Source organism: Lithobates pipiens, unplaced genomic scaffold, assembly GCF_037356315.1.
Source record: "Lithobates pipiens isolate NorthernLeopardFrog02 unplaced genomic scaffold, aLitPip1_a1.2 Scaffold_10, whole genome shotgun sequence".
In the NCBI taxonomy this organism is placed as follows: Eukaryota; Metazoa; Chordata; class Amphibia; order Anura; family Ranidae; genus Lithobates; species Lithobates pipiens.
Window position 1 is genome coordinate 205,374,573 of NW_027507686.1, and position 25,525 is coordinate 205,400,097.

General features: G+C 43.0%; 1 protein-coding gene across 1 annotated transcript in view; it reads right to left on the bottom strand.

The window, feature by feature from the left end:
• Positions 1 to 19,962: 19,962 nt before the first annotated feature.
• Positions 19,963 to 25,525, bottom strand: part of KCNA4 (potassium voltage-gated channel subfamily A member 4) — a 40,793-nt gene continuing 35,230 nt past the window's right edge. The window contains exon 2 of the mRNA XM_077460861.1: positions 19,963 to 25,072. Within this exon, the coding sequence (XP_077316987.1) occupies positions 22,345 to 24,417 (2,073 nt within the window). The 5' untranslated portion in view covers positions 24,418 to 25,072 and the 3' untranslated portion in view covers positions 19,963 to 22,344. The remainder of the gene's footprint in view (positions 25,073 to 25,525) is intronic.

The following is a 25,525-nucleotide window of genomic DNA, read 5'->3' on the forward strand; positions in this document are numbered from 1 at the left end:
AATCGTTCAAAAGAAGAAATTGGGTAATTTTGTGGGCATTCCCATTGTCTTGGTGCTCCAGGGCCTTCAAAAGTGTAATAGGTAGTCAACAAGTTAGATGTGTCATTTATGCTCCTAGAACACCTGATGGTGCTCCCTGCATGTTGGGCCTCTCTATGTGGCTAGGCTGTGAAAAAGTCCCACACGTGGTATCGTAATACTTAGGAGGAGTAGCAGAATGTATTTTGGGGCATAATTTGTGGTATACACATGCCATGTGACAGAAATAACCTATTACAATGACAATTTTGTGGGGGAAAAAGGAAATCTCATTTTGCAAAGAATTGTGGGAAAAAATGACAACTTCAAAAACCTCACCATGCATCTTACTAAATACCTTGGAATGTCTAATTTAAAAAAAAAGGGTAATTTTGGGGGTATTTGTACTTTCCTGGCTTGTTCGGGTCGCAAGAAATGAGAGGCCACCAGTACATGAGGTGTGATAAATTTTTTATGATTTGCACCACAACTTATAGACTCTATAACTTTCACCAAAGATATGTAGCAGTATAAATTATGGGCAAAATTTATGAAGAAAAATTAATAATTTGCAAAATGTTATCATAGAAACTAAGAAAAATGTGTTGTTTTTTTTCAACATTTTTGGTCTTTTCTCATTTATAGCGCAAAAAATAAAAAACCCAGAGGTGATCAAATACCACAAAAAGAAAGTTCTATTTGTATGAAAAAAAGGACAAAAAAAATCATTTGGGTACAGTATTACATGACTGAGTAATTGTCATTCAAAATGTGAGAGCACTGAAAGCTGAAAATTGGTCTGGTTTAAACGCCCAGTTGTCAAGTGGTTAATCCTGAAAAAAACAAAGTATTCACCTGGATGAAATATGTAGTTGTGGTGATATGTTACTAACACATACCAAAGCGGTAATAGCATTTGCTTTACCTTCCTTATGAAGAGGTAACAAATAGTTTACAGGGAAATACTTATTTTATTGTGCAGAATGTGTTAAGCTAAAAAATGCTGAGAGTTTAATACTACTTTAACCACTTCTTGCCCGGTCTATAGCAGAATGACAGCTGGGCGGTGGGTCAGTTATCCTGAATGGGCGTCATATGATCTCCAGCAGGATAACAGCCGCTGCGTGCCGTGGGGGCACGCATTGCGGCGATCGCTGGTGCGGTGTGTCAGTCTGACACACTGCTACACTGATCTTGGTAAAGAGCCTCTGACGGAGGCTCTTTACCACGTGATCAGCCATGTCCAATCACGGCTGATTACGATGTAAACAGGAAGAGCCAACACGAGTAGAGGGGAGCCGATCAGTGGCTCTCCTGACAGGGAGGTTCTGCACTGATTGTTTATCAGCGCAGCCCCCTGCGGATGCCTACACTGGACCACCAGGTACGCCACAACAGATAGATGTCCAGGGGTGCCACCCTAGACCGCCAGTGATGCCAGTAAGTGCCCAAATAATGGAAATCAGTGCCCACACATCTTGCCAGTCGTCTCATCAGTGATGCCCAGCAGTGCCATCTATCAGTGCTCATCTGCGTCCACCTATCAGTGTCAATCAGTGCCCACCTGTGCCACCTATCAGTGCCACCCATACGTACCCATCAGTGCCACCTATCAGTGCCGCCTAACAATGCCCATCAGTGCTGCATACCAGTGCCCCTCTCAGTGCCCATCAGTGCCAACTCATTGGTGCCACCTCATCAGTGCCCATCAGTGCCACCTTATAAGTGCCCATTAGTGCAGCCTCATCAGTGCCTGTCAGTAAAGGAGAAAACTTATTCACAACATTTTATAATAGAAACAAAGAAAAACTTTTTTTTTTTTTTATTTGTTGCACAAAAAAAAAAATGCCAGCAGTGATCAAATACCACCAAAAGAAAGTACTATTTGTGGAAACAAAATGATAAAAAATGCGTTTATGTACAGTGTAGCATGACCGCACAATTGTCATTTAAAGTGCGACAGCACTGAAAGCTGAAAACTGGCTTGGGCAAGAAGGGAGAAAACAGCCTGGTATTGAAGTGCTCCCGAAAATTTACCCCCCTTTATGGCCAGGCCATTTTTTGCAATACGGCACTGCATTACTTTAACTGACAATTGTATGGTCGTGCGACGCTGTACCCATAAAAAAATTGATGTAAAGGGTTACTCTGGCTATAGTGGGTGAAGTGGCATATATATATATATATATATATATATATATATATATATATATATATATATATATATATATATGACAGGAAAGACGCTCTAAGGGTGGGACTACGTGGGCACTAAGCAGAGGTCAAATTGATAAAAATATAACATTTATTGGTACAAAAGATTAAAATCTTATAGGACATACAGAGCATTATGTAAATGTATATGTAATGGTACAAAATGATCATAAACAAGTTATGACACCTTTCCAAATAAAATGTATGTCCTTTTTTTCCCCCCAGAAATAGAGCTTTCTTTTGGTGGTATTTGATCACCTCTGTGGTTTATATTTGTTGCACTATAAACAAAAAAAGACCGACAATATTGAAAAAAAAAACAATGTTTTTTACTTTCTGCTACAAAACATATCCAATAAAAAAAATAAAAAATATATAATTTCTTCATCAATTTAGGATAATATGTATTCTGTTACATATTTTTGGTTAAAAAAAAATCCAATAAGCATATATTGATTGGTTTGCACAAAAGTTATAGCATCTAGATGAGGCTGTACCATGTCATGAGCTTTAACTTAATTGTGAATTTGTGAGTATAATACTTACCATTGTTAATACTAAAATTGTGGTTTTAGGATAATGCACTAGGTCATGCGCCCTTTCTTTTTCTCGTGGTTCCATAATATCAGACTACCTCAGTCTTTAGAGGGCAGCAAGACTTGGCTTATTCCTATTGAACCAAAATGGAGTTGGTGATATAGGGGGTTATTTACGAAAGGCAAATCTACTTTGCACTACAAGTGCACTTGGAAGTGCAGCTGCTGTAAATCTGAGGGGAAGATCTGAAATGAAGCTCTGCTGATTTTATCATCCAATCATGTGCAAGCTAAAATGCTGTTTATTTTCCTGGCATGCCCCCCCGGATCTACACCGACTGCACTTCCAAGTATACTGCAAGTGCACTTAGAAGTGCACTTGTAGTGCAAAGTGGATTTGCCTTTAGTAAAGGACCCCCATAGTATACTCCTTCTGAGCGTGCTCACTCCCAAGCGCAGGGGAATTTGTGTCAAGCCCCTACATACTACATAATACACAAGATCCTACGTTAAAGTTTTTCATATGCTGTAAACATGTAATTTTTATACTATGATTACATGCATACTGTGCAAATGTGTGCTACTGACTGCCACTGCTGCTTGAGGCTGACTTACCAAAATATATGTAAGCCAATGCCACTGATTACACACTATTGATGTTTATATTTTATCCCTGAATTATTCAGTCATAAAGCACATGCGCAGGATGACCCCAGCAATCATTTATGAATGAGTAAGGGCTGGTCATTCTCCACAGGTACCGCTGGCTATGCATTGTTGGTGCGGGCAATGCAGAGCATTACTCTGCCCATCATAGCTGCCTGAATGGACCCTTAGGCCCCTTTCAGATGGGCCAGATCCATTTTTTCTCAGCAGAGGATTCGTCCGCTGATGCCTTGCTGAGTTGAGCAGAGTGGGTGGATGACAGGTCCGTGCCCACTCCAATCCGTTCCAGCCAGCCGGAGGGCAACGGATCCCATTTCATTTGTGTTTTTTTTTTTTTTTTTTGTCGGACCAGATCGGACCCGGAGGTAGCCAGATGTAAACAGACACAAGTCCATTTACATCCAACTGCTCATAGAGGAGAATGGAGGATCTGATCGGATCTGTCGTGTGAAAGGGGCCTTATATTTGTATACGGCTGCATACAAAATTAGATGCTATATGCATATGCTTGCAGCGTTTATTTGTATCCATGTGAATGAACGCAAATTTCTCTGGATTTACCTATTTTGATTATTTTAACTGATTGCAGCTTGGCTTGTGCTTTTTTTTACATTCAGTCTAATTTATTTACCCACTTGAAGATTTACTCCCCTTCATGACCAGGCCATTGTTTGTGATCCGGCACTGCATTACTTTAACTGACAATTTTCCCACAAATGGAGTTTTCTTTCTGTGGTTTTTGATCACCTCTGTGGTTTTTCATTTTTTGCGTTGTAAACAAAAAAGACCAACAATTTTGCTAAAAAATAAAAAAATAAAAAAAACAATAATTTTTACTTTCTGCTATAAAACATATCCAATAAAAAAATTGAAAGAAACAAATTTCTTCTTAAATTTAGGTCAATATGTATTCTGCTACATATTTTTGTTAAAAAAAAAAAATCCCACCAATCGTATATTGATTGGTTTATGCAAAAGTCATAGCATCTACAAACTATGGGATATTTTTTTTTTTTTTTACTGGTAATGATGGTGATCGGCAACTGATAGCGGAACTAAGATATTGCAACTGACAAATTGGACACTAACTGCCACTTTTTGGGGATCAGTGAAACTAATAGTGATCAGTGCTAAAAAAATATGCACTGTCACTGTGCTAATGATACTGGTGGGGAAGGGGATAACATCAGGGGTAATGAAAGGGTTAAATGTGTGCCTGACTGGTGTTTCTGTGTAGTGGGGGAGGTGCTTTGACTAGTGGAAGGCAGGGATTTGTGTTCCTGTGAAGCAGGAACAAAGGATCCATGCATTCCCTACTGACAGAATGGTGATCTGCTTTGTTTACATACATTCTGCCTGTGTACCAAAGCATCAGCAGGTAGTGGCGGAAATTGAGTCTGCCCTACCCACCGGTCAGCTCCGGCTGTGTATAATTACAGCGGGAGCAGGCTGCTGGCGGGACACGTGCGTGTGTCCCAGACTCAGAAGTGCAGGATCACATACTAGGTAAGTCGCCTTGCCGCCGTATATATAACTTATACAGTTGGCATGTGGTTAAACAAAATATAGTTTTGTTTTTTTCCCCAAATATGTTTAAAATGAAGTGACAAAGGCAGTCTTCTTCTACATACACTAAAAGCGGAAAGGTCACATATAGTGACACAGAGTATAGCAATATGTTACCTTCCATGTAAAGCAGTGGTAAGACGAGTAACATTTTTGTCTTCTCTAAGAAACATACACGGCATTTTTTCAGTGTACAGCAAATGAAAGCATTTTAAGAATAAAGGCATTGGTAACAAACATACTGCAGAATAGATTTACGGCTTTTGTGCCTCAGGCCTCTTTAAAGGCATAGTTCACCTTCTGCAAAAATGTAGTCGATGCACCCGCATTAATAAAAGAAAAAATGTGTATTAACTATATTTTTACATGGAAACCCTCATAGTATTGCAACCACAGTCAGAGCATTATGTGTGCAATGCACAGGCTTCTGCACAGTTTACATCCCAGCCCTGGGCTCTGTATGAACCAAACCTACCATTATGGGGCTGGAGAAACTAATCAATGGATTACAAGTGTGGTGACGTCACCGCGCTTGTGCTCCCTCCATTGAAATTTGTGCATTTGTCTGCCACATTGGAAATAGGACTTGTAGTCATTCTGTTCACATATCCCTCTGAATAGATGACATGGCTGTGGGGGCAAAAATGAAACAGAAGACTGCATGGAGGAGAAGTGAACCCTTCATGTGGGGGGGATTTGGGGGGCAGATGGCTTGGGGAATGTGACCATGTTATAAACTAAATATAGGTGTAACATGGTCGCAAAGGTGGACTATGCCTTTAACGTATTTTTTTAAATTGCATACAAGTCTGAGAATACCAATAGAATAAAATAAAACATACATGAAAAGACTCCAGGAGTTTATCATTACACCACCTTCATAAAACACATAAAAAAAAAAACAGATCATGAAAAGATAGACAAGCAAAACTAATACTTCAGACTCTCAAAGGGCACACAATGTAAAATATTGTACTGTGTAAGATTTAAACATATCTCCAATCTGTGTTTCATTTATTCTTCCCACACTTCATCAAAAACCTGTAAACCTTCCAACTCTTTTCATGGCCAAATTCAACACAGCAAACCCTCGGTGATCATTTCATTCGTTCATGCTGATATACTATATCTGCTAAAACCACAAACATTCTGAGTCAGTCACATCAGTATAAGAAGAGTCATTTTGCTATTTAAGAAGGCCCTGATGGAAACAATCTGCCAGTTCACTTATGACTATGACATGAATGTGTAGGGCAATGCCAGTAGCAGATTGGAACATTTCTAAGACCCTTATAAACAGGCATTTTGTTAGATACATTTGTTTGCTCTCATTTTTCTGAGGTGATAAATGTATAAATGTGTTGAAGTTTAATAGCTCATGTCTCATGTACACGGGTGTCAGATCTAGATGCAAGTCAAATGAAACCACAAAAAAAAAAAAATCAATCCTTTGGGTGATTTTAAAAGAGAAGTATTGTTGTTTTTTCGGGGGGTTTTTTGGTTCATACTTACCTAGGTGGATGCAGCATCGGTGGGATGCTGCATCTGTCCCCCAGCACATCTACCACTGAGAACCGAGCGATCAAACATCTCAGATTGCTCAGTTCTCACAGCTCCTCCATGAGCAGAGAGCTGCAGATTGTCAGTCACAGCTCTCCGCTCTGCCCCTCCTCACTCACTAGAGTGCTGAGCTGTGGAGGGGCGGCCGGATCAGGCTCTCAGCGGCTCGCTGAGAGGCTGAGCTGGGTGCCGGGCCAGGGATCTGGGCGGATCCCGATTCCATGGTCATGATGACGCTCGAGCCTGGACCGACACTGTGACATCAGCAGAGAGCAGACTTCAGCCCGTTCTCTGCTGAAAACGGGTCACAGGAGTGCAGAACTAAATGCACTCCTGTGATCCATAGGAGAAGTACAGCCAGACGAGCTTTGGCTGTACTTCTCCTTTAACTGCTTTCCACCCAGGCTGATTCTGACATTTCTCTCCTACGTACAAAAATCTGTATTTTTTTGTTAGAAAATTACTCAGAACTCCCAAATATTCTATATGTTTTTTTTTAGCAGAGACCCTAGAGAATAAAATGGTGATAGTTGCAATTTGTTAAGTCACACAGTATTTGTGCAGCATTTTTTTGGGAAATAATACACTTTCATGAATTTTAAAGCAGAGTTCCGCCTGGGAAAAAAAATTAAAAGTCAGCAGCTACAAATACTGTAGCTGCTGACTTTTAATATTAGGGCACTTACCTGTACAGGGAGCCCGCAATGTCGGCACCCCAGCCGATTTTCAGATCAGCTCTCGGGTGCTGCCACCGCCAATCGTTGTGAGGGAACCTGCCAGTGAAGCCTTTATGCTTCACAGCCAGTTTCCTACTGCCCATGCGCGATGTGCGCTGTGCTTTCTAATTGGCCGGTGGCAGGGGAAGGAGGAGGCGGGACTTTTAAATTTTTGTTTACAGGGTGAAGATTCTCTTTAGGGAAAAAGGACAAAAAACTGAACAGAATTTCTTTGGTAAACAGCAATAAAACTATTTTTTTTGCAAGGGAGCATCTCTCTTAGGTTTTGTGCTGTGTTCCCTCCCACTGGAGAGATTCCGATAATTTGCCATGTACTTGCCAATTCAGGAATGAGGATGAAGTATAGGGGCACTTACGCCATTTATCCCTTTCCCCCGACTTAAACCATTTCATCACCTACAGATACGTACTTTCCTAGATCTGATGCCCGCAGCCTCTATTTATTGTTTACATTCTGGCCACACCTGCTCATTACAATCTCATCTATAGAACGGCTCTGGCCCGAGGCCATAGGAGTCTATGTGCAGGTGCAGCCAGGACAGCGAGACTTGCATCTCTTAGTAAAACTAATACCAGAGGCTGCGTTCGTCAGGTCCCAGTAAATATACATCTGTGGAGGAAGAGGTGAGTTAATTTAAAGTGATACTAAACACACACTGTTTAATTTACATTGTCCATTCTTTCTCTGTATATGGATGATGGCACTGTAATTATTTTAATAAAAAATAAATAAATTAAAGTACCTTTTATCTAATCGATAAACAGCTGTCACATGGCCCAGCTCTTCCCAGCCTGTCTGCAGGGAAACATAAGCAGAAGGAGCTTCTAGTCCTCTGCTGCTGGTCACATGTTAAAAAAAAAAAAACAGCCTTTGGGATACAGAGTAAGAATAAACAAATAATATAAATAAACTGTATAAATTGACATACAAATATATATTTGAAATCAAATATTTATTATTTTGTGGAAATATTGTGTTGTGGGTGGATTTCTGCCAGTTACAGGCTGTGTCACTCCCTTCCAGCCTGTGTCTTGGGATAAGAGGGAGGGGAAGCCACCGTAAATCTACATAAAACATCCCACCCCCATTGTTCTTAGCGGTGTGGTTAGTGGGCATTGTGGAGGAGGGAAGGAGTGGGCTGTCAGTTACCATTGTGCATACACCCACATGTGTTACTCTATAATCAGATGGGCTGCTCAGATTGTGATAGGGGGGAAAATCTCAGCATACAAACTCACTCAAAACTGAGCATGTGCAGAGCTACCAACACTGCTCTGCAAAACCCCTAGCTAAAGTGGGGACATGGACAGAAGATGGAGAGTAGCAGGATCAACCAAGTTTTTTTGCAGACTACAGAAAACGAATCTCATAGTGACTGAGTGAGTATGAATAGCATGTAATACACCATTTATTGGTAGTTTTTTAAGATGTAAATTTAGTGACACCTTAGGCTTCATTTACACCAGATGCGGTGAAACTGTACTGGGAAAGTTTTTCCAGTGCAGTCCCACAGCATGACAAGGCAAAATGCCTTGTACCCGACTCACCATGTGTTGCAGTGGTGTGCGGGTACTGAATAAGATTAGTGCATGCACTGCTTTTTTATCACACCGCAGCGGCCAACTGAACTTTATGAACCATCTGTGTGACACTTCAATGATGTTTGGGACAGTGTAGTACCCAGTGATTCCCTCCGCACCGCACACCAGTCACTGCATTATAAAGCGCTGGCTTGTGTGAAAAGACCCTAAATCAGAGCACAAAGAATATGTGCACTTTGTTTTAAACTGCACTTATTCTTTAGATGAAGAAAAGAATCACAGAGGCAGCCTTGGCTGACCTAATTCTATAAAATACTAGTTGCCTGGTTGCCTTGCTGACTATCTTGCCTCAATACAGAATAATTAACTTGAATCAAAAATGCATTTAAGGACATTTGACTTTCTTGACATGCATACTGGTTTCTTGTCAGTGACTCAAGATAGTAAAGATATAGGGGTTGAGTTACTAAAACAAGTGCAAAATTTGGTGCAGCTGTCCATAGTAGCCAATCAGCATCCAGGGCTTTTTGTCCAAGCTTAATTGAACAAGCTGACATTAGAAGATGACTGGCTACCATGCATCATATTTTTAACTTTCTAGTTTTAGTAAATCAACTCGATGGTGTCAGCATAACAGCCAGTTAACTAGCAGTGTAACCAATTCAGATCTTTGGATGCACTACATTCATCCAAAGATTGAACCTTTAGGCTGGGTTCACACTAGGGAACGCAGCGGATCACAGCAGGGGGCCGGTGCGTCTCCATTCACTGTTTCAGGTCTAATTTCAGCCTGAATTTGGACCTAAAATGGACCAAAAGACGCACAGGACACCATAGAGAGCTGGTCACAATCTACTGCTATGCGAATTAGATGCGGTGAAAGCTGCATCCTATTCACAATAGTGTGAACCCAGCCTTAATCACAAGCTGATGGCTGCAGACGTAGCCATGAGCTTGTGTGGGTTTTGTTTAGCTTGCTCCCAGCTTGAAAGTAATACGGCAGCTCCATAGCTGATCACTTTCACAGAGCCGGCAGCATGGTACCTCTCCGTCTCTCCCGCCAGCAGCCCCCTCTTCCCGTGGTTCCCAGGCTCTCCCGCTCTTACTGGCGCCCGTGAACATAACCACCGGCTAAGGAAGAGAGATCGCTGTGAGGCAAATCCATACTTCGATCTCATATGCAAACAATGAAACCAGAAGTGATGTCAAATAGTTTCAGATGCACCCTTTCCTGGCCAGTACAGCCAGGCGACACATCTAACCAAGCTGTCTGTGCTTGGTTAGATGGTGTGAAGGGCAGGGGAGACATTGGGGGTCTATTAGTCCCCTAATGTCTCCAGAAAGAGTACCCGTCACCTGCCCAATGCTACCACATAGGGGTTTATTAACCCATTGTGATATCATTAAAGTAAAAAGAAATGTAAACAGAAAAAAGTTTTAAAAAATACAATTGTTATAAAATATATTAAAGTTAAAAAATGTTTTGCCATAACCCCCGTTTCACCACACACCTGCGCAAATGCAAGCCCAGGGTGCGCACGCACATGCAGTAAACCGCAGTTGCATCACACGTGTGACACATCGCTGCGAACATCAGAGTGAGAAAAATAATAATTGCACAAGAGCTCCTAGTTAACTCTGATGAGCTATAAATGCTTTTAAAGCGTCACCTATGGAGATTTTTGGGCACCATCGTTTTTTTTAGATATTGCAGGCGCACCCAATTTTAAGACACAGAATGTTTGATATCTATTTACTCCAGGCAAGCTCATCTTTTATATTTTACCCAAAAAGAGGTATTATATTGTGTGTTTTTGCACTAAAAATGTATTATATTGTTTCATAAAAATTTGCGTTAAATAAAATTTTGCGCAAATATCACGTGACACAAAAATTTTCAAATATCGCCTTTTTATTCTACAGGGCCTCTGCTTTGAGAAAATATAAAATGTTGTGGGAGATTAAGCAATTTCTTTTTCCAAAAATGAAGATTTTTACATGTGTGCGAAAAAAAAAAAAATACTCTGGCACTGACCTGGATAAGTGCCCCATTTCTCTTAAAGAGGAAGTAAACCCTGATGAGTTTACTTCCTCTTTCATTCCCTGCAAAGGCAAAGCATAATGGACTACTATGCATCGCATAGTAGCCCATTATGTGTCACTTACCTGACACAGGAGCCAGCGAAGTCGCCGCTGTCCCCTGTAGTCCGCCGCATCCATCTTGTTGGTGGGGTCTCGCAGCTCCGCCGCTGTCATTCGGCGAAGCCATGATGACGTCACTCCCGCGCATGCGCACGGGAGTCGACACGCGCGGCAGCTCCATTCTTGGAAATGCCGTGCTCAGTGCGCATGCGCGCCGCTGTCTACGGCGCATGCGCCGTAGACAGCGGTGCCCGTTTTCGGGCAAATATCTCCTAAACCATATAGGTTTAGGAGATATTGCTTGGACCTACAGGTAAGCCTTAACCACTTGAGATCCGCGCTATAGCCAAATGACGGCTACAGCGCGGATCTCCTTTTCTGGGAAGACGTCAATAGACGTAGTCCCGTGTACGAGAGGCCTGCGCGCCCCCTGAGGGGCGCGCGCGGCGCGCTCTGTGATCGGCGAGTCCATGAGACTCGCCTGATCACCAATCCGTGCAAGGGGTCGATCCCGACCCCTTATCACGTGATCAGCTGTCAGCCAATGACAGCTGATCATGTGATATAACGGAGCCGGTAATCGGCTAGTATTCCTCCTCGCGCTGACAGCGCGAGGAGAAAAAAAAAAGGCCGATCACCGGCGGCCGTGATCGGGACATAAGTCCCGATCACGGCCAGCAATGCAAGCGACCACCTGCCCCCTGCCAGTGCCCATCTGCCCCCTGCAGTGCCATCCTGAATAAAAGTAAGTGCCCCCCGTCAGTGCCACGCAGCAGTGCCCATAGTGCCCACAGTGCCACCCACAGTGCCCACAATCTGCCTCAAAGGTGATGCACCCCAGTGCCACCCATCAGTGCCCAGCAGTGCCGCCCATCAGTGCCCAGCAGTGCCGCCCATCAGTGCCCAGCAGTGCCACCTATCAGTGCCACCTATCAGTGCCACCTATCAGTCCCATCTATCAGTGGTACCTATCAGTGCCCACCCGTGCCACCCATCCGTGCCACTTATCCGTGCCACCCATCCGTGCCATCTTATCTGTGCCCATCTTTGCCCATCAGTGCCGCCTTATCTGTGCCCATCGGTGCCGCCTTATCTGTGCCTATTAGTGCCGCCTTAACTATGCCTATCAGTGCCCACCAGTGCAGCCTATCAGTGCCCACCAATGCAGCCCATCAGTGCCCACCAATGCAGCCCATCAGTGCCCACCAATGCAGCCCATCAGTGCCCACCAATGCAGCCTATCAGTGCTGCCTAATCAGCGCACTTCAATGAAGGAGAAAAATGACCCGTTTGCAAAATTTTATAACAAACTATTAAAACATGATTTTTTTTTTTTTTTTGCATCTTTTTTTGTTTGTTTAGCAAAAAATAAAACTCCGAGCTGTAACTAAATACCACCAAAAGAAAGCTCTATTTGTGGGAAAAAAATGATAAAAGTTTAATTTGGGTACAGTGTTGTATGACCGCGCAATTGTCATTCAAAGTGCATCAGCGCTAAAAGCTGAAAATTGGTCTGGGACTGAGGGGGGTTTAAGTGCCCAGTAAGCAAGTGGTTAATCTAGGCTTACCTGTAGGTCAAAGTGGTTTGTAAGGGTTTACAAACACTTTAAGTATAGTTTAGAATTTAAAGTATATGGCTAGTAAAAGGTAAGTTTTTTCGGGTAGGTGGGGGTAGAGTGGGGGAGGATTAGAACCTCTGTCATGTTTATACTGCTATCTAATTGTTATGGGGAAAATGGTTTAAGCAGACAGCAAGTAAGGGAAAATCTCTAACAGCACCACAGATATAAATTAAAATGAGTGGGGGCAGAGGGGAAGCTATCAGGTTTTTATTAGTGTGTGTCCCTGTTGTAAATGTTTCCTCACTTTTTCTCTGGTCAGTATATGAGTCACCATGACAGTAGCTGAGAAAGAATCGCTTAGTCCCAGATACCAATAAAATCATAATCCTTCCCTTGTCTATATAAAATAAAAATAAAAGTTATGGCTAGACTGGCACTTTGAAAAGATGGCTGCTTTAACAATAAACATACATACTTGTTTTGGCAACCAAAGTTGAGAGCAGCTTTCATTACTGGGAAAATGCAGCTGAAAAATTAAAAAGGAAAACCTTTTACTCCGTCTTTCTACCAGATTAACAGAAGCACTAAACGCATCTAACAAAATATGCCTGTGTATGAAGCCTAATTCTGGCCACACACTGCACTTTTTTTTGTTTTTGTTTTGTTTTTTAGGAAATTTTCAACTAACGTTTTAAATACAAAATGACTAAACATATCCCTGGAGCCTGCCTGCAAAACCTTGGTGGTAAGGTTGCCCTGATCCAGTCTAGGGCTGCAACTAATTATTATTTTCATGATCAATTAGTTGGCTGATTTATTGTTTCGATTAATTGGATATCATAAAAAAAAAAAAGAATATGCACATTTTTCATTTATTTCGAATACTAATGAAAAAACGGAGTGTTACACTCAAACCGCATCACAAATGAACTGCTAAAGTAAATTCCTCATTCATTACTGACAAGTGAGGTGCAGTGAGGGGGCTGGCCCTGAATGGGAGAGGGGACCATACTAGAGGGTGGGAGGGAGTTAGCAAGTTTGGAGACCAGGCGTTAGAGGAAGTAGGTTGGGAGGGAGTTTGGAAGAGAGGAATGTGGGAGAGCAACCGGACCAGAGGGGATTGCAATAGAAAGGGAGTTTGGTTGGACAAGGGACCACACCCAAAAGGGGGGGGGGGGGTGGGTTGGGGCAAGGGACCGGACTAAAGTGGGCTGGAGGAACCGGACTGGAGTGTTGGAGGAGAGGTGGCGGCTCCGGACCTGAGTGTGGGTGGGAGAGGTCTGTGTATTCCTCAAACTGACACCAATGATGGAGCACTATTCCTGCCATGATGGGGCACTATTCCCCCCAGGAACACCAAAGATGGGGCAGTACCCCCCCCCAGGAACACCAATGATGGGGCACTACCCCCCGGGAAACACCCATGATGAGGCACTACCCCCCCAGAAACACCAATGATGGGGCACTACCCCCGGGAAACACCAATGATGGGGCGCTATCCCCCCCAGGAACACCAATGATGGGGCACGATCCCCCCCAGGAACACCAAATGTGGGGCACTATTCCCCCTCCCCCCAGGAACACCAAGGATGGGGCACTATTCCCGCCCGGAACACCAATGATGGGAAATTATTCCCCCCCCGGAAACACCAATGATGGGAAACTATTCCCCCCCAGAACACCAATGATGGGGCACTATTCCCCCGGAACACCGATGGGGCAATATTCCCCCCCGGAACACCAATGATGGGGCACTATTCCTCCTCCCCCCAAGAACACCAATGATGGGGCACTATTCTCCCCCCTGGAACACCAATGATGGGGCACTATCCCCCCCGGAATACCAATGATGGGGCACTATACCCCCCAGAAATACTTATGATGGGGCACTTGTCCTCCCAGAAATACCAAAATGAATGCTTTGCCAAGTTCACTCACTATATTTAAATAAGCAAGGCAAGCCGCTACCTTATATCGCAGCTCGACACTCACATGTCCGGCTGCTTCTCTCATCTTTTCTCTTGAGGCAGCAAAGCGGGCAGGGCTGAGAATACTGCGCTGATGTCAGCAGAGAGGAGAGGAGGAGAGAGCCGGACGTGCCCGGTCACATGAGCGCCGCTATGAGAAAGGTATACAGCAGTGCCGGCTTGTACACAGGGAATTGTATTGGGGACTGTAACACTCGGACAGAGGCAGGACTAAAAGGCAAGGAGGAAGGTGCATGCCGTTAGCAGCTCAAAATCAATAATGAAAATCGTTGACAAAAGATTTTTGTTAATGATTATTATCAATTTTATCTATTAATCGTTTCAGCCCTAATCCAGTCAGTTGTTTGCACACTCACAAGTAGACATAAAATGGTTAACACTCCCTGAAAACCACCACGTTTATGGCCGTTATTAGAAATAAACATTGACCCTGATCTGCTAAGATGAGAGCATGTTCACTTATAAAACAAATGTTCACTTAACAAAGCTATTTTTTACTCTAATTAGTGAATGAGGTGAAAATTCACTTTGCAAAGAATACTTAATCATATGTAAGGAAGATGTAAACAAAACGTTTTCATGTAAATGACTGGATGATTGAGGTCAGCATAACTTCACCTAATTCACTAACTAAAACCTGCCATACATACATGGAATTTAGATTCCTGCTGACGTGGCCAAAATTTGAGTCATGGGTGACCCTGTTGGCATAACCCAGCTCCAATGGTGTCAAAGGAACTGGGTGGAAAATTGTCATCTGCACAGTGACTACATACTATCAGATTTGGTGACTGTTCGGGTATTCTGACAGCCGTGGGTGCTGGATGTCAGAATACGATAGCCAGGAGAGGAGATTTTTGTATGTAGTCTGTTTATCATGGATTGAGCCTAGGTTCACACTGGTGCAATGTGGGGAACCGCATGTGATTCGAACAGGAATCACACCGCATTCCTGTTAAAATCACATATGATTTTATGCAGTGCGATTTGATCCCAGACATTTTGTATGGCTCAAATTACACCAAATCCGCACCAAAGCTGTGCAGGACCTTTTTTTTTGCCACACCGAAATCACATCAGATGGGTGTTCACACACATGCAATCCGATTCAAGCAATCACACTGCGTTTTGCAAGCTGTTTCAGGGTATTATTAATTTAACATTGACGCCCGCAGCAGACTGCAATTTCAATGCAGTGTGGAAAACGCACAGGATTACCTGCATTTCTCACATCACATTTATATAAACCAGGGCTGAAGACTCTATTAGATTTCACTTGTTCAGTCCATGGCCAGAATGGGAAAAGTCTGTTGGGTTGATTTACCAAAGGCAAATAGACTGTGCACCTTGCAAGTGCAGTTGTTCTAGACTAGAGCTTAATAAATTAGGTAAAGCTTCACTTTGCAAAGATTACCCAATCAAATGCAAGGGGGAAAAAAACAGCATTTTTGCTTGCACATGATTGAATGTTGGAAGTCAGCAGAGCTTCACCTCATTTAATAAGCTCTGGAACAACTGCGCTTGCAAAAGTGCAGTCTATAGGGCTGATTTACTGAAGGCAAATAGACTGTGCACTCTGCAAGTGCAGTTGCTCCAAAGCTTAGTTAATGAAGTAAGGCTTCACTTTGCAGAGAATACCCAATCACTTGCAAGGAAAATAAAATAAACAGCATTTTTGCTTGCAAATGATTGGATGATAGAAGTCAGCAGAGCTTCTGCTCATTTACTAAGCTCTGGAGTAACTGCACTTTGCAAAGTGCGCCGTCTATTTGCCTTTAGTAAATAAACCCCTGTGTGGCTATAGAGAGCCTAAGTGAAAATTTGCTTTAAAGGCAGCATTTATTTTAAAAGTGAACATGTTTTACTCCATTAGTAAATCAACCCCATTGAGTCACTTTTTTTTTTTTTAAATGATATCTCTACTGTGAAGATTAACAAAACTGCAATAAATATATTTCATTGGAGACATTGCTTTAATTCCATTGTAATCTAGTTTGCCTGCAATGCATGATTGCAACATGACAGTGTACACTTAAAAAAATAAAAAAAGAGAACAATCTCATTCATGATTAATCTCCAGTTCTGTTTCACATACAATTGTATTTTGAGATGAGGCTGAAAAATAAAATGATACATACCAAATTGAAAATCTGCTGTTAAATTAATAAAAAAAAGCTGTACTTACCCAATATCCACCAATTTTAGTTATCAATGGAAATTTATTAAGAATCATTTCACAAAAAAGCATGTTTGCAGAAACTAGCATTCACAAATATGAAAGGTTTCCACACAGTTGTGAAAAAGAGGAGCTTGTTGGATTAAGATGAACATTGAGTACCATTTTCATTACATGCAGATATGTATTTTGCTTGTAAAAACCCATATTGCAGAGATGGCAGCATGAGCTTCTCTTAAAAAAAAATGTCCACAATATTTCTCTGGATCCAAATACCTCATTTTATTTTACCTTTTAACTGCCAGGGAGGGTGGCGATGCAACACATCTGCAAAGTTGCAACAGCCCCACCTAGTAGCAAAACTGGCTCCAGGATAAAGTGGCTCTGATGTAATATAGGACTAATAGTTCTGAAAATATTCCCAAATTGCACTTTGCATATATTTGGAATGCTTCGTTTACTCTAAACAATGAAACTGGATAGAGATTTTTGTTTAAATAATCTGGTGGTTTTCATATAAAACCACCTAATTATGCATAAAAACTCCGCCAACTGTAAACCAGAACTAGACAGAATGGGGGGGGGGGGGGGGGATTTACTAAAACTGGTGCACACAGAATCTGGTGCAGCTGTGCATAGTAACCTATCAGCTTCTAACTTCAGCTTGTTCAGAGAAGCTTTGACAATAAGCCCCTGTTCACATTGGAGCGACTTGTCAGGTCAAATCGCATGACAAGTCGCAACCAATTGCTAGAAAATCGGTGCGCCGCCAACTTTGCGGTGCTGCACCAATTAGAAAAAGTAGTTCCTGCACTACTTTTGGGTGCAACTTTCATAGACATCTGTGCAAGAAATTGCACAGATGTCTTCCAAGTCGCACTGACATGTGGCTTGGAAATCGTGCGATTTCAGATGAAGTCACACGATTTTGAAGCCGCAGTCAATGTGAACAGGGGGCTAAAACCTGGAGGCTGATTGGTTACTCTGCACAGCTGCACCAGATTCTGTGTGCACCAGTTTTAGTAACACCCCCCTCCCCCTAGTGTTAGACACATGCTCACATTTATCCTATACCAAAAATAATATAAAATATACCTAGAAGGGCAGATTAACAGTTACTGATAGAAGAATTTATTTGTGGTCTATGAACAACCGACTACATTACACCAAACTACTTTAAAAAATAAAACCAACTGTTGAGTTGGAGGTAGCAGCTTTCCAGCACATTTTACTTTCTTTGTTTCCTCATAAACTGCAGTAAAACTTGTTTGGGCTTTGGTATGTATCTGTTTGAAATATTAAGGCCTGCCATTCACAATGCAGCAATAATATGGCAGAAAAATAAATATATTTGTAATATATATAGATAATCGATCATTAAGATAGTAGGATTAACTTCACCTTGTATAACTAACTCCTACATGAAGCAATCCTCTGCAGTAAATATATAGCATCCCATGTGTTGCTGCCTGTATAAAAATAATAATAAAGCTGTCTTAAGAATTGCACGTTTCCTTTTTACGATGTGTTAAACACGCTTCTTTAAAAGCAGCATCAATACTTTACAATGCATTGTATCTAAAAGGGTGCTACGGAGATCATATTGTAACGATTGTCCTTAAGGTTTAAAGTTACACAAATGGTTCACAGTACGAAGTCTCTTTAGATATTATGTATCCAGATTAGACTGTAGTGCAAAGAAAGCATTCCCTATCACCGATCAACATGCAGATGTGGAAGTAACTCCTTAGTATCACCCAGTAAATGCTCTGCTAGCTGTAGTTGTAGGTTGGCAGCCCTTACAGATTGCAGGTTTGTAATGAATTATTTGTAGAAGCCATCGTCAAACGAATGAATAGGCAGGAATTTCTAACATCGCGTACTGAATTCGGCTTTGTTAAGACTAGTTTTACTGAACCGGAGAATCAAAATTACTGAGCTTGTCAAAAAGCACGCCAATGTTGTATTTTCGCTGGCTCAGTTAAAACGCGATATTCACTGTAAATGCAGTAATGGCTACTAAAAATATAGAGTACCTTATTTTTATTTTATTTTTTTTAAAGCCTTTGGGGTTGTTTTTATTTTTATTTTTTTTAAAGCAAACAGGCACTTAGCAAGGGAAGTTTCATTTTGCAAGGGAATTCTCCCCAGAGCTTAGTGAATGTGATGATGTTTCACAGGAGCTGATTTACTAAAAACCTGCAGGGTGCAAAATCCGGTGCAGCTGTGCATGGTGGCCAGTCAGCTTCTAACTTCATCTTGATCAATTAGGCTTTGGCTGGCCAAACATTATACCATTTTCTTCATCAATTTTCCAAAACCATATAATATGAGGTCAAACCTAAACACTTTCAATCTGTATGCAATCAAGCAGACCTTTGCAGTACATAGTTGAGGAATAGCCTAAAGGAAATTGATCAAGAAAATTGTATAATGTATGGCTAGAGCGTTTTTTTTTTTGTTTTTTTTTGCATGCTAGTCTCATATCGAAAAATGAACCAATATATTTCTTATGATTTTCTGACTGTGTGTACAGGCCTTAAGACAAAAATATTTGGAAGCTGACTGGTTTAACCAGTTGCCGACCAGCTGCCGTTGTTATACAGCGGCAGGTTGACTGCCCTGCATGAATCATCGTAGCTGTACAGCGGCGCTTCAAGGAGTATAGGCGGCGATGTCCGCCGCGCACCCACGATCGCTTTTGAGAGACACAGAACGGAGGTCTGCCAATGTAAACAGACAGATCTCTGTTCTGTCAGGGGTGAGGAGATAGATCTGCTGTTCATACTAGTTATGAACAGCAATCGGTCTCCTCCTCCAGGCAGTCACATCCACCCCCACAGTTAGAATCACTCCCTAGGACCCACATTTAACCCCTTTATCACCCCCTAGTATTAACCCCTTCCCTGCCAATGACATTTATACAGTAATCAGTGGCTATTTTTAGCTCTGATCGCTGTATAAATGTCAATGGTCACAAAAAAGTGTCAAAAGTGTCCGATCTGTCTGCCGCAATGTTTAAGTCCTGCTAAAAATCGCACATCCCCGCAATTACTAGTAAAAAAAAAAAAAAAAATTTTATAAAAATGCCATAAATCTATTTCCTATTTTGTAGACGCTATAACTTTTGCGCAAACCAATCAATATGCGAATTTTTTTTAACCAAAAATATGTAGAATATATATCGGCCTAAACTGCTGCAGAAATTATTTTTTTTATTATTTCTTTTGGATATTTATTATAGCAGAAGTAAAAAATATTGTTTTTGTCACACTTTGTAGTGCAAAAAATAAAAAAAACACCACCAAAAGAAAGCTCCATTTGTGGGAAAAAAGGACATAAATTTTGCTTGGGTACATCATCGCACGACCGCGCATTGGTCAATTAAAGCAACGCAGTGCCGTATCTCAAAAAAATGGCCTGGTCATTAAGGGGGCAAGTCCTTCCGGTGCTGAAGTGGTTAATGCACAGCTGCACCAGATTTTGCACTCTCTGGTTTCAGGCTGGCCATACATTATACAACTTTCTTGTACAATTTTCTTTTAAATTTACAAAAACCATATAATATGAAGTCAAACCAAAACACTTTTTGTATGCAATCAGCCAGGCCCTTGCGCTACATAGTTGAAGGTAAATCTAAATTAAACTGAACAAGAAAAATGTATAATTTATGGCCAGCATTATGACACCCATACACGGAAAAAAAAAATGTAAAATCTGACATTTGGACAGTTTGTTCGTTTTTCGGCCGCGTAATGGGCAAAAATCGGTTGTGACATTTTTGAGCCCAAAAAAAAAAAAAAATCGAAGGAAAAGTCTGGAAAACTTCTGCTGATAAATTTAAAGGTCATTGGGGGTTATTTACAAAGGGCAATTCCACTTTTCACTACAAGTGCAAAGTGTACTTGAAATTGCACTGAAGGTGCACTTGGAAGTGCAGTTATTGTAGATCTGAAGGGGACATGCAAGGAAAATAAAAAACAGCATTTTAGCTTGCACATGATTGGATGATAAAATCAGCAGAGCTTCCCCTCATTTCAGATCTATCCCTCAGATTAAAAGCGACTGCACTTTCAGTGCAATTTCAAGTGCACTTTGCACTTGTAGTGCAAAGTGGATTTGTTTTTCGTAAATAACCCCCATTGTGTTTCTCACCTGTTAAAAATTGAACTGTTGCTACTGGGCATATGTCACCCAGAAGCAAAAAACGATGGCAATATCGTTTGCTCTCACAACCAAGTGTTAGTTTTTCGGAAACGGGTTTGAACGATTTTTTCGACTAGTGTATGGCTAGCATTAGACAAAAAATAAATAAATAAATAAATCTGGAAGTTGATTGATTTATATGGACAACTGCAGATCTTGCACTCAACTCTACTGTATAAGGCTGGCCATACATTATACATTTTTCTTGTCCTTTAGATTTACCAAAATCATATAATAAGAGGTCAGACCTAAACACTTTCACTGTGTACGCAATCAGGCTGGCTCTTCCACTACACAGTTGAATGTAAATCTACAAGAAATTGAATTAGAAAATTGAACAATATATGGTCAGCCTAAAGAATACTCAACAACAATACAAAAAACAAAAAAAAAAACACAATTTTCTGCTCATGATTGGATGTCAGAAGTCAAAACAACAGCACCTTATTCACTAAGCTCTGGGGCAAATTCCCCTTGCAAAATGCAATTTCCAATGCAAAGCAAATAGACTATTTGCTATTATCAAATCAACTCCTTTTGTGTCACCTTTGAGAGCAAATATCACATCAAGTTAAAAACAGCCCCTTAGTTCTTATCTGTGCAAAACAATTGCATTCTATTAAAAATATATATATATATTTATACTTTAATACCCTTTTTTTTTTTCTTTTTTTTTAGTCTACTGTTTTCCTTTGATATGTTAAGCATGATTGAAAAAAAAAAAAGAACAGTTACAGTGGACTCCACATATAAGAATTTAGTTTACACAGTTGGTAAATTCCTCTTCTAAGAACATTCAGTCAAGTTATGGTATGCCCACCACCAGAGATAGCGTTTATACCACAACTGAAGTTAACGTGATCCACCCTGAAATACACCATAGGCTAAAATCCTTGTCATGTGGAAATTTGAGAGCACAAAAAAATAAAATAAAAACAAAATACACAGTATCTGGACAGACAAAAAAAAAAAGTAAACCTTAAAGTTGACTGGGCACCTGTAATCCACTGCAGTCACACACAAAAATAAACATATTAATAGTTCTCTCTCTCTTTCTCTTAAAAGAATATAAATGCCCCGCAGCTACAAGGCATACAGATTCGCTCTGTATTGTATTTTTTTTTTATACATATATAAAAAGGCTTTACAACGCTGCGTGTACACCTACCGCACGCGTTTTATGTGGGTTGCTTTAAAAAACAAAGCCAAAGCACAGGCACTAGAATTCCTGTATGAGAATAATCATTCCGTTTGCGTCTGGTCCCGAGGTTGGATGTTCTTACAAGAGGAAGCCACTATATTTCATATCTAATCAGAAACCTATTCTTTTGTTTGTTTTTCTGATTAGATTTGCATATTTCGGTTTTAGATCACTGCACTCATCAATGCATAAACTTTTTAAAAGTTCCAGGAAAAAAAAAAATACACATCTCACACATCAGTTTCCAGAGTCTTTAAATTCACACAGTTATACTTAATGGTCTCGTTGCCATTCCCCGTGCTCTGGCTAGACTTGTCTCTGACACATAAAGACTCTTTGAGCCCTTCCTCCATCTCTAGATAATCCGACTTGTCCTGCAGAGAGGAAGAGGTGGAACTCTTTAACTTTTTGAGGAGATTGGTGGGCAAGTAGGGGCAGCTGGAGCCGTTGGAAGTCAGCTGCGTCTGCTCATCGTTCTCCGTTTCCCTGTGGTAGAAATAGTTAAAGTTGGAGACTATCACGGGCACAGGGAGCGCAATCGTCAAAACCCCTGCTATGGCACACAGCGACCCCACAATCTTGCCCCCCACAGTGATGGGCTTCATGTCCCCGTAGCCCACCGTGGTCATGGTCACCACGGCCCACCAGAAGGCGTCGGGGATGCTGTGGAAGTGCGTGGTGGGCTCGTCCGCCTCGGCAAAGTACACGGCACTGGAGAACAGGATGACCCCGATGAAGAGGAAGAAGATCAGGAGCCCCAGTTCCCTCATGCTGGCCCGCAGGGTGTGCCCCAAAATCTGCAAGCCCTTGGAGTGCCTGGAAAGCTTGAAGATGCGGAAGACCCTGACCAGGCGGATGATCCTCAAGATGGCAAAGGACATGGCCTGCTGCTGCTGCCCCGGTTGTGGCTGTGGATAGTTCTGGGCAGGCGGCTGCTGGTTGCCCAGCTCGGTGCCCAGGGTGATGAAGTAAGGCAGGATGGAGACGATGTCAATGATGTTCATGATGTTCCTGAAGAAGCCCGGCTTGCTGGGGCAAGCGAAGAGCCGCACTGCGAACTCAAAAGAGAACCAGACGATGCACACCGTCTCCACAATGAAGAAGGGGTCGTTGAAGGCGGTTTGGCTGCTCTCGGGGGCCCCTAGACTCCTGTTGTGGTAGTGGTGACCGTCCCCCCCATCGAACCCTCCAACCCCATCCTCCTCCGGGGGCAGCAGGTTGTCCTTGTCGTCCCTAAACTCGGGCAGGGTCTCCAGGCAGAAGATGACGATGGAGATGAGGATGACGAGCACGGATACGATGGCGATGCCCCGGGCCGGCCCGGAGCTCTCCGGGTACTCGAAGAGCAGCCACACCTGACGTTTAAACTCGTTGTCCGGCAGCGTCTTCTCCTCCTCCTTGACGAAGCCCTCGTCCTCCCGGTACTTTAGCAGAGCCTCGTCGCCCAACTCGTAGAACTTCACCTCCTCCGAGAAGATGTCGAAGGGCACGTTGACCGGCCGCTTCAGCCTTCCCCCGGACTGGTAGTAGTAGAGGATGGCGTCGAAGCTGGGCCGGTTGCGGTCGAAGAAGTACTCGTTGCGCAGCGGGTCGAAGTACCTCATGCGTTTCTCGGCATCGCCCAGCAGGGTCTCGGGGAACTGGGACAGGGTCTTCAGCTGGGTCTCGAAGCGGAGCCCGGACACGTTGATGACCACCCGCTCGCAGCACTCGAATTCGCTGTACACCGGGTGGTACCCACCGCCTGCCGGGCTCCTCTGCCCGCTCCGCTGCTCCTCATCACACAGGTAGAACTTTTTGCCCCCCACCTCCTCCTCCTCCTCCTCTTCTTCTTCTTCCTCCTCTTCTTCCCTCAGCATCATCTCCTCAGAGCCGCACGGAGCCAGCTCCGAGGGGAACGTGCCTCCGTCTCCTTCTCCGCCTTCGCCGCATTCGTTGCCCGCTGACTGATGCCGGCTCCTCCACCTGCTGCAGCCGCTCAGGGGCCAGTAAGACTTTGCGCGCCGGTGCTGCTGCTGCTGCCCGGCTCCTCCGACTTTCTTCTTCTGAAGCGGCTGCTCCGACTGAGGAGACAGAGGCGCGCGCTTCGAGCTGCCCGCGCCCCCGCCGCTGTTCCCTTGGCCCGAGGAAGCGGACACGCCCCCTGAGTTCCCGCCCTCCTGCTGCTGCTGCTGTTGCTGCTGAACGGCCACCGCGCGCGAGTGGGCCAGTCGCTCCCGCTCGCGGGCGCGAGCCTGCGCGTAGCCGTACGGCAGGTGGCTGCTGCAGCCGGAGCTTTCCGCGCTCACCATGGCAACCTCCATCTCTCCTCAGAGAGAGTGTGCGCGGGAGCGCGCTTGGGATGAGGGTGACGCTATTACTGTTCGTTACTAGTAGCTGAGGTGCCAAGTTATGGGCACTGGAGGCTTCACAGGAGCCATGCCATTCATCCAAAGTTTTTACACAGGGCTTGGGGGGTAAAATATATCCCTAGGTTAGTCAGTGGTGGACTTTTCCCCTCATATTGTATTAACCATCCTGGCTGGTAAGGGTTAATCGAAGAAAACAAACAAAAAAAAAAAGCGGCGGTGGCTGCCGTCCAAAATCCCCTGGGGGTATCGTGTGTCCGAGAAGACGGGAGTGCCCGCCAAACTGCCTTAATCCACGAGGGGGGTCGCCATCCGATATCAACAGGTAAAAACGATTGCCAACGTAAGAAGAAGAAGAATGTCAATGTTTGTGTTTTATTTGTTGTTTCCTCGCAGCGTCACAAGAAGAGCCGCCGCCGCTGCCCGCCCATTCATTTCACCACAGTCAATCTGATCATGGAGGTCGGAGGAGGCGGGTAGGTGGGTGCCATCACTGTGTAGACGGAGGAGAGCTCCTCATGGGCGATCCGGGATCCGGCGTCACTGAGGAGAGCCGGGCGCCGTCATGGGTCTCCATGGACAAGGCAGAAGAATGAAGCCTCCTGTCAGCCTGCAACAAAAAGAGAGAGAAAATATTTTACTATCAATAACATTACAGGTCACCTCACACTATACAGTCTGATTGTACAATCAACCTTATGCCCGCTTCGCACCAGATGCAGTCCAGTGCGTTTTTATTCTGCATCCAAAAACTCACTGGACAGTGTTTAACCACCTCAATACCGGGCACTTTCACCCCCTTCCTGCCCAGGCCATTTTTCAGCTTTCATCGCTGTCGCACTTTGAATGACAATTGCACAGTCATGCTACACAGTACCCAAATTAATTTTTAATCATTTTCTTCACACAAATAGAGCTTTTTTTTAGTGGTATTTAATCACCACTAGGTTTTTTATTGTTTACTAAAAAGAACAAAAAAGGTTCTTAGTTTTTCTTAGTTTCTGTCAGTAAACATTGTAAATATAATTTTTCTCCTTCACTGATGGGCACTGATGAAGGAGGT